At 47.0% G+C, this 9,034-nt stretch overlaps 1 protein-coding gene across 1 annotated transcript; it reads left to right on the top strand.

Moving 5' to 3' along the window:
• LOC310664234 (zona pellucida sperm-binding protein 3-like) lies at positions 1–5,947 on the top strand. The gene is made up of 9 exons (XM_083413124.1): positions 1–630; positions 2,240–2,358; positions 2,445–2,548; positions 2,811–2,988; positions 3,081–3,201; positions 4,356–4,447; positions 4,544–4,692; positions 5,070–5,189; positions 5,781–5,947. The coding sequence occupies exons 1-9, from the start codon at positions 220–222 to the stop codon at positions 5,936–5,938; spliced, it is 1,452 nt and encodes a 483-aa protein (XP_083269250.1). The 5' UTR covers positions 1–219; the 3' UTR covers positions 5,939–5,947.
• The last annotated feature ends 3,087 nt before the right edge of the window (positions 5,948–9,034 follow it).

Genomic DNA, 9,034 nt, shown 5'->3' with positions numbered 1-9,034 from the left:
TTTAAAAAAAGACAGGATAAAGTCCCAGCGAGTCAAGCTACATTGTCTCCAGCTGAGGCTCATTGCTCTTATTCCTTCTCTACAGCTGGCAGGGGAGGCCAGGCTGCTTGGAACGTAAGGCAGCTGTGAAGGGTCTGGGTCTGCAGCATTTAAAGCCTTCCTCTCCTGCCCTGGTCCTCTTTGGGGCACAGTGGGTGGTGGTTTAATTTTGCAGTCAGAATGGGGCTGTTAGCTTCTGTTAGCGGTGTGCTGTTGTGTGTAGTTATTAGTGTGGTGGACATCGCAGGCCCTTGGGAGTTGTCTGGGGATGATCTAGTTTGGAGATCTCCTTCCAGGACTGTCTCTCCAGTGGGACAGCCTCCCGGCTCAGTCTTGTCTCGGTCTTCACCCTGGGCTTGGGTGGACGTTCCCCAGCCGAGGGCTTTATCCCTCCTGACTCCCGTGACTGTGCAATGCATGGAGGCTCAGGTGGTTGTAACTGTGAACAGGGACCTGTTTGGGACGGGGAGGCTCATCCATGTTTCGGACCTGATCCTGGGCTCTCTTGGTTGCCCATACACCTCCCTTGACAATGCAGAGAATTTGGTGGTCTTTGAAGCTGGGCTCCATGAGTGTGGCAGCATCTTACAGGTAAGGTGAACTGATGAAATGCATGTGCTTCTTGAGTTCCTTGAGCTTTTTAGTTGTTGTAAGGTAACAAGAAAAGCCTAATGCAGGGGTCTGCAACCTTTAAGACAAAAAGAGCCACTTGGACCCGTTTCCGAAGAAAAAAAAATTGGGAGCCGCAAAACTCGTCATTATAAAAATAACTTTTTTGTCACTTTTTTATTATTTCTTTGTTTGACCTCTCAGAATTACTCCTCCTCATAGAAATAAATGTTAAATTAACAAGTTATCTTTTTTGGTGTGTGTGTTCTTCACTCCCCTTCAAAACAGTGACCAGCGTACATGCCCCCTTTCAATGCAGTGACCAGCGTACATGCCCCTTACAATGTAGCGGGCGGGCGGGAAGGTGACATTGGGACGGTGCGTGACTAACGCACGCACCGCCCCCATGCGACGTCACAGCCAGTACAGCACCCGCTACAGTGGGGAGTGTCGGGGCGCACAATGCGCCTCTTCCCCTCGCTAGTATCCGCCCCAGAGCCACGGCAAAGGTGTGAAAGAGCCACATGCGGCTCTGGAGCTGCGGGTTGCCGACCCCTGGCCTAATGGGTGAAGAAGTAAAATGGGGGTGGAAAGACTCCTCATATTTCTGATGTTCCGGCTGTGGCTACTGTTTGTTTATGTGGTTAAAAAGATACTGCCCGTGCATGAGAGGGAGGTATTGATGGCTTTGGGGGAACCCTAATATTGGACACGGGTGGCACTGTAGTCTAAACCACTGAGCCTTGGGCTTGCTGATCGAAAGGTTGGTGGTTCGAATCCCTGCGATGGGGTGAGCTCCTGTTGCTTCGTCCCAGCTCCTGCCCACCTAGCAGTTCGAAAGCATGTCAAAGTGCAAGTAGATAAATAGGTACCACTCCGGCAGGAAGGTAAACGGCATTTCCGTGCGCTGCTCTGGTTTGCCACATGACCTGGAAGCTGTCTGAAGACAAACGCCGGCTCCCTCAGCCAGTAAATCGTGATGAGCGCCACAACCCCAGAATCGTTCGCGACTGGACTTAACTGTCAGGGGTCCTTTACCTTTTTTAATATTTGCAGAAATATAAATGCTTTCACGAAACCTGGACCTGTAAAATGCTTGGTAATGTGTTGTTTTTTAATGGGGCAGGTAAAGGTGAGAAGAGGGATGTGGGTGGTCCTAGGTTCTTTGTGTCCATGTGCTAAGCCCTGCTCAAGGTCACCTCTGCATGGTCCCTCACTATCCTCCTACATTATAACAGACGATGGAGAGGACATCCCTCTGGGCTGATTGCACCCCCCTACACTTAATAGGGAATATATATTGAAACTAGCAATGGAATGATAATAGAATTGCAGAGTTGGGAGAGATCCAAGGGTCAAGTCCATATTTTTAAGATGGCATTTATTTTTAGGAATATGATGTGTTTATATGAACCAACAATAGTTTGAGCAGCCTTCTCTACCCTGGTTCCCTCCAGATGTGGTGGACTCCCAACTCCCATCTGCCCCAGCTAGAGCAGATGATGGAAATTGGAGTCCATAACATCTGGAGAGCACCAGGTTGATAAAGCCTGTTGTGAATCTATATTTGCCACTGCTCTTCTCCTTCCAGATGACTCCAGACTCTCTTGTCTATAGCATAAGCCTCTACTATAGTCCTAATCCTGGAAGTAACTCTCAAATCATCAGGACCAGCCCAGCTGAAGTTCCTATTGAATGTCACTATCCAAGGTGAGTGGCTCTTTGTTCTCTGATCTCACCTTCCCAATGACTGTTCCTTGGAGAACTGGTTGATCAGTGAAGACTGTCCCTTTCAGGAAAGACAATGTGAGCAGCAAGTCCATCAGGCCAACATGGATTCCTTTCATCTCTACCATTTCTGCAGAAGCAAGGTTGGCCTTCTCATTGCGTCTGATGAACGGTAGGTGGCAGCCTTGGGGAAAATACTGTCTACTTCGTAAGTCGGGACGGGGAACCTTTTTTTAGACCAAGGGATGCATTGCCTTCAAGGGCTGTATGTCAGTGATGGGTGAGGCTAGAGGCAAAAGTGTGGAGTAATGAATATAAATCTTAACTTTTGTACAGTAGGCTATCCCAATCTCTGAGTGATGTGAGGTTTCAGGTGCTTACCTAGGGCACCTGTATTATCCCATCCCTGTATTAAGATAAGGCTCGCCTTCTAGATGACTGGAGTGCGGAGAGAACCATTAACAGGTATCAGCTAGGAGATGCCATGCACATCCAGGCTGACGTCAATACTGAGAACCACGTGGTTCTGAAGCTCTTCATTGACAACTGTGTGGCCACGCTGAGCCCAGACAGAGACTCTTCTCCCAATTATGCTATAATTGACTTCAATGGGTAAGTATGCCTTTCTTGACAGGATCTCTAGGTTGCATTTATTTGGCTGTCAACTACTGGGGAAATGTTGCTAACCACGTGTTTTGTCTTAGATGCCTGGTTGATGGGAGATCAGATGACTCCAGTTCAGCCTTTGTGTCCCCAAGACGCAGGCAAGATTCTCTCCAGTTCACAGTTGATGCCTTCCAGTTTGCAGGAGATAATGGAGGCTTGGTGAGACATTACTGAACACAGCAAGCCTCCTGATCTGGCACATTTTGCAGCAATTGGCATTTTTTTTTAAAAAAAATCCCCACGAAAGTTCACCAGCATTTTAGTGTGAATTTATTGTAATAAACACATTTTATATGCAGTTTTGACTAATGTATACATTCTTGCAAGGACATTCCAATAATACAATGCTTTTTTGTATGTTGTTTTCATTAATATCTTGGTTTTTTAAAAATCCACGTTCCTTAATGTGTGCAATTTTGTAATTATTGTCAGCTGGGATAGCTCAGTTGGTAGAGTAGGAGACTCTTAAACTCAGGGTTGTGGGTTTGAGCCCCACATTGGGCAAAAGATCCCTGCATTGCAGGGGGTTGGACTAGATGACCCTTGTGGTTCCTTCCAGCTCTACAGTTCTATGTTTTTAGGAGAACTGCATTGCAAACATTCAAATCGGTGCAGATTTTGAAGGATAGCTGCATTTCAGTTCTCATATTATTTAGGGACATGCAAATTTGGAAAATTTGGCTTTGAATATGTATAGAATTGAATTTCTCCTCCATCCCTACCTACAGGAAAAGCAGGGCATGGATGAAAGGGGCTTTGCAGACAATGCTGGTCAGCTGACTGTCAATGCCTGCAAAAGCCCCTTGCACAGTGCTTCCCAAGGGCCAACAACTAGCTAACGTCCCTGTGCCTCCTGTACTTTGATGGCTAGAGAGGCTGTGTTGTACACTATGGATTCCAGATATAGCTACATGCTGTGTTTTTAGCCTTTTATTGGGCTGTTGTTTTTATTCTGATTATATATTTTGAGGTTTTATATTTTGATTTTGTTCTGTGAACTACCCTGAGACCTCTGGGAATAGGGCGGTCTATAAATTCAATATTGTATATAAATAAAACAATAGAACTAGCTCTTTGGACTTGGTAAAGCCACTGTGACAGAGCTGTTTGGGGGAATCTGTGGTTCTCCAGATGTGGACGGACTAGAACTCTCATTATCCCTGACCATTGGTCATACTGGCTGGGGCTGATGGGACTTGGAGCCCAATGGCATTTGGAGAGCATTGAGTTGCTGAATAGGCTGCAATGCTGGAAAGTCCAATGGTCTTTCTTTGGGGTTCCCCCCTCACTTTCTCCCCCCTTACTTTCTCCAGGTCTACATTACTTGCCACTTGAAAGTCACAGCAGCTGATCAGCCTCTTGGTCCTCTGAACAAGGCTTGCTCTTTCAATAAAGCAAGGAACAGGTGAGAGGAGCAGCCGAGAACTGCGGAGGGTGGGGCTGTCTGAGAAGCTGAGAGCAGCATGGGACGAGTGATTCCTGTACCCGCCTTTTGCTGCAGCTGGACTCCCATTGAAGGTGCTGCAGACATCTGCAGCTGCTGTGAGAGGAGGAACTGTATGCCACCTGGAGGCCGGTCTGGAAGGATGGATCCCTGGTGGAGAGAGACGAGAGGACGCTTCCAGAGAGATGCTCCTGTTATTGTGCATGGTAAATTCTGTGTCCAGAGTGACATAGGGGTGGTGACTCCAGGACATGAGGCCTTGCTTCCTGCATAGCAATTAGGCATGGGTCAAAAAAGCTTCCTATTGTCTCCAATTTTTCAGAGGACGAAAAGGCAACTGGTTCCAGTCAACTGCTCTTGCCATCCAAGATGTTTCTCCTAATGTTCAGCCAACAAGTACCCTCCTCCTGGGACTTAATCCCATTAGAGCTCATCCAGTCGTACCCCCCCACCTGCTGCCACCAATCCCTCTGCATTATCACTGTCTAGATTGGCTACAATTGTCCCATAGGAGGAAATGTGTTAAAACGAGCTTAACTAGAACCTGATAAAAATAAGTTTTTAGGCTTTCATGCTTTTGCAGGTGACTCTTCGGTGGGAAGAGCAGAGGCTGACGTGGTGATAGGACCTGTTGTCCTGGGTGTCCCAAAGAGTTTGGGGCATTTTCCTGAAAACCAAAGAACCATAGGGGCAATGGAAGAAGGTAAGGCTGCACTCTTGGGTGGCATTTTTTGCATGTAGAAAGTCTGCTGTTCAAACTCTTGCCTCTCTAGGTAGGGCTAAAAAAGACCTCTGCTTGACACTTAGAGAGCTAGAATCATAGAGTTAGGGTCATCTAATTCAACCCCCCTGCAATCTTTTTGCCCATGGTAGGTGATTGTAAAGGGACGTGGGTGGCGCTGTGGGTTAAACCACAGAGCCTAGGGCTTGCTGATAAGAAGGTCAGTGGTTCGAATCCTTGCGACAGGGGTTTGTTGCTTGGTCTCTGCTCCTGCCAACCTAGCAATTCAAAAGCACATCAAAGTGCAAGTAGATAAATAGGTACCACTCCGGTGGGAAGGTAAACAGCGTTTCCATGTGCTGCTCTGGTTCGCTAGAAGCGGCTTAGTCATGCTGGCCACATTACAGCTGTACGCCGGCTCCCTCGGCCAATAAAGTGAGATGAGCGCTGCAACCCCAGAGCCGGCCACGACTGGACCTAATGGTCAGGGGTCCCTTTACCTTTACCTTTATGGTAGTGCACATGCTCTAAACGCAGAAGGGCCCATATTCAATCTCCACTTCTCCTTCTCAGGTACCCATGAGATGTCTCTGTTGACAATGGCAGGACTGTCCATAGCAACTGTCTTCCTAGCTTTGGCATTGGGGATTCTGGGATATCTCATTGCCTGCAAGAAAAAAAGCCACTCCAATTCTACTCCAATCTCAGAGCTTTCTGGAAAAGCTGTGTAAATTAAAATAAAAATAAAAATGGGTGAAATGGACTGTGACTTGCACTCTTCTTCTGTAATGGAAAGGGGAGTATGTAATTGGAGTAGCCAATGGGATGGTGCCCTCCAAGAAGCCATTGGTCTACAGTGCCCATCAGCCCCAACCAGCATGATCAATAGTTGGAGATGATGGGAGGTGCATTCTAGGGACACCTGGGAGGCCATTGGTTCCCCACTCTTGAATTAAGTTGCTCAGTGTACTCATGACAGCTGCATTCACATGTTGGCTTATTCAATTTCCCTGAAGCTTCCTCAGCTGTTAATTTCCACATGATACTTGAGCTTTGAAGCGATGTCCAAATGTAATGCTATGAGTTGCATGGGCACCTGTGCCATGTCTAAAAAGTGTGTGGTAGCCCTGACAGCTTCCTCCCCTCCCTAAATAACACTGTGCTAACTCCATTCTCTAGAGTCTACAAATTCAGTAACATGACTCAGCGGCTGGAGTCACTAGATCCAAGTATCTATGGCAGAGCTTTATTTTATTGACCTTGAAAGGATGCAAGAATCTGTCCACCTCAGTGTTGTCCAACCTAGGGGACCTCTTGAATGGGTAGGTTTGTAGTTTAAAGAGTGTCCAAGTGATCTCTGGAGGTAGCTGAAATAAGAAATGATAGTTTAAATCGAGCATGAGCAAAAGGAGAGGGGATTATTCTCTTTCTACAGTCATAAGAGGTTAATATTTTTCCAAGATGCATCCCCGGAACAGGTGTTCGGAACCTTTGACCCTCCATATTTTTCTGAGCAGAGGTTATTTCTGGATTCAGAACACAGTGATCACGCAGATTAGGTGAAAGCTGAATATATTGTTAATAGCTGGGGGGAAAAGCTTTATTTTCTTGCTGCCTTTCCTTTGGTTGCTGGGAGCCCTGAGAGCAATGGACTCTTGAAGCTGGAGCTTGGCCAGCACACATCACTTTCCAAATCTAGCCTGCGCTGAGGTTCTACCTGACAGAGGTGTTCTTCAGACTTATATACTGTCAGGTTTACATAAATCACACCTAGTACTCAGATTATTGTTCAGCAGCCTGATGTTTATACATTTTTGTAAGGCAAAGGACTACTTAGTACTTGGCATGTAGCCAACATAAATCTCTCAAGTTCATCCATATGCTTTATGCCAGGTGGGTCTGTAAGACCCTGCTAGGGGCTTATCCGAGAGTTTAAATTTTTTTTGCAGGACAGGTAGACAAATGGCCAAATTAAAAGAGAAAAGGGGAAGAAGGGGAGTTAAACGTGATGTACTGCAGAGGCACTCCGTTGCGCCCAAGATTGCGGGCCCCCCTCAAAGGATTGTGCCAGATCTTTGGCATGACCTCTGATGAGATGGGAAAGTGTGCTGGGTTCATACACAGGGTCACGCTAAAGTGCTAGACTTTCGGCACTCTGATGCGACCCTGCTGATGAGCCCAGAGTGCCAGTATCAGACAGGAAGGTGCACTGGACTTGTCAGCAGGGTTATGCCAGAATGCCAAAGGTCTAGCACTCCACCATTTGAAGAGCCCAGCATACCAGTGCGCGCTCTCTCTCTCTCTCTCTCTCTCTCTGTGTGTGTGTGTGTGTGTGTGAGAGAGAGAGAGAGAGAGACATCACATATTGAGGAGGTCCAGCCCCTTGCCCAAGGATTTCAAGGGAGCTAAAAACATGACCCCCTGGAGTTGGCATGCCCGATGTACTATATTGGAAGACAAAATCTGCTTATGATTTTATATAATGTATCTTATTGAATAAGGGACACGGGTGGCGCTGTGGGTTAAACCACAGAGCCTAAGACTTGCAATCAGAAGGTCAACGGTTCGAATCCCCGTGATGGGGTGAGCTCCCGTTGTTCGGTCCCAGCTCCTGCCAACCTAGCAGTTCAAAAGCACATCAAAGTGCAAGTAGGTAAATAGGTACCACTCTGGCGGGAAGGTAAACGGCATTTCCGTGCGCTGCTCTGGCTCGCCAGAAGCAGCTTAGTCCTGCTAGCCACATGACCCGGAAGCTGTACGCCGGCTCCCTCTGCCAATAAAGCGAGATAAGCGCCGCAACCCCAGAGTTGGTCACGACTGGACCCAATGATCAGGCGTCCCTTTACCTTTTACCTTTTATCTTATTTTTATCTTATTTTATCTCATTTTGACCGTCTGCACATGCGTGAGCGGCGAAACCTGGAAGTAATGCATTCCGTTACTTCCAGGTCGCCGCAGAATGCAACCCGAAAGCGCTCAACCTGAAGCATATTTAACCCGGTCTGTTGTGACTTGTTCCATAAACTAGTGCGTACAGAGGGAAGAAAGAATCAAGGAATGGAAATGAAGTAAGAGTGTAGGGCAAAGAGCAAGACACGGTGGAACTCTGTCCTAAATCTGCCTCTGGCCCTGCCAAATCCCTGCCCTAGCTCAAGCGTCTGGGCTGGCATCCATTCCGAGTGGCTCACAGCTGCCGGCTGTGCTCTCTCTTTGGCTGCCAGATCTGCAGGCTAGAGCAGATAAAGCTCTTCATGAGAATTGCATCCTGGTGCCAGGGCAAACCGCATGGTGAATTCCTGCTGGGCGTGTGGCTCTTGAAGGCACAAGAGGTGCCAGGAAAAGAGCTGGCATGTTTACAATGCCCTGGGACGTCCAGTACTACCCATCCTCTGAAGTATTGATGTACAAAAGCGATAATCTGTCTGGAAAGGAAAATAAAAACTTTTGATATGCAGATCTGTCTCCTGTTTGCTTTAAGTTGGTGTAAGTGACTCCTTTTTGCCAAATGAACTGCATAATCTATTTTCTTGCATTGGAGGGCAATACCGTATTTTTCACTCCATAAGATGCACCTGACAATAAGACGCACCTAGTTTTTAGAGGAGGAAAACAAGAAAAAAAATATTCTGAATGAAACAGTGGATATACGATTTTTGTGGTTCATGCTGTGGCCCCAGACATGATGTGTGATTTGATGCTGTGTTTGGGGTAGCCCAATGCAAAAATCCTGAGGATCTATGTGGATCCGTGCTTTGTAACCACATTTTTACACCATTGTGGCCCCACGCAACAGTGGGTGTGTGATTTTTTTTTTTTTTTGGGTGCAG

Source organism: Podarcis tiliguerta, assembly GCF_965153285.1.
Source record: "Podarcis tiliguerta genome assembly, chromosome: 14".
Taxonomy (NCBI): Eukaryota; Metazoa; Chordata; class Lepidosauria; order Squamata; family Lacertidae; genus Podarcis; species Podarcis tiliguerta.
This window is presented reverse-complemented; position numbering and strand designations above follow the sequence as displayed.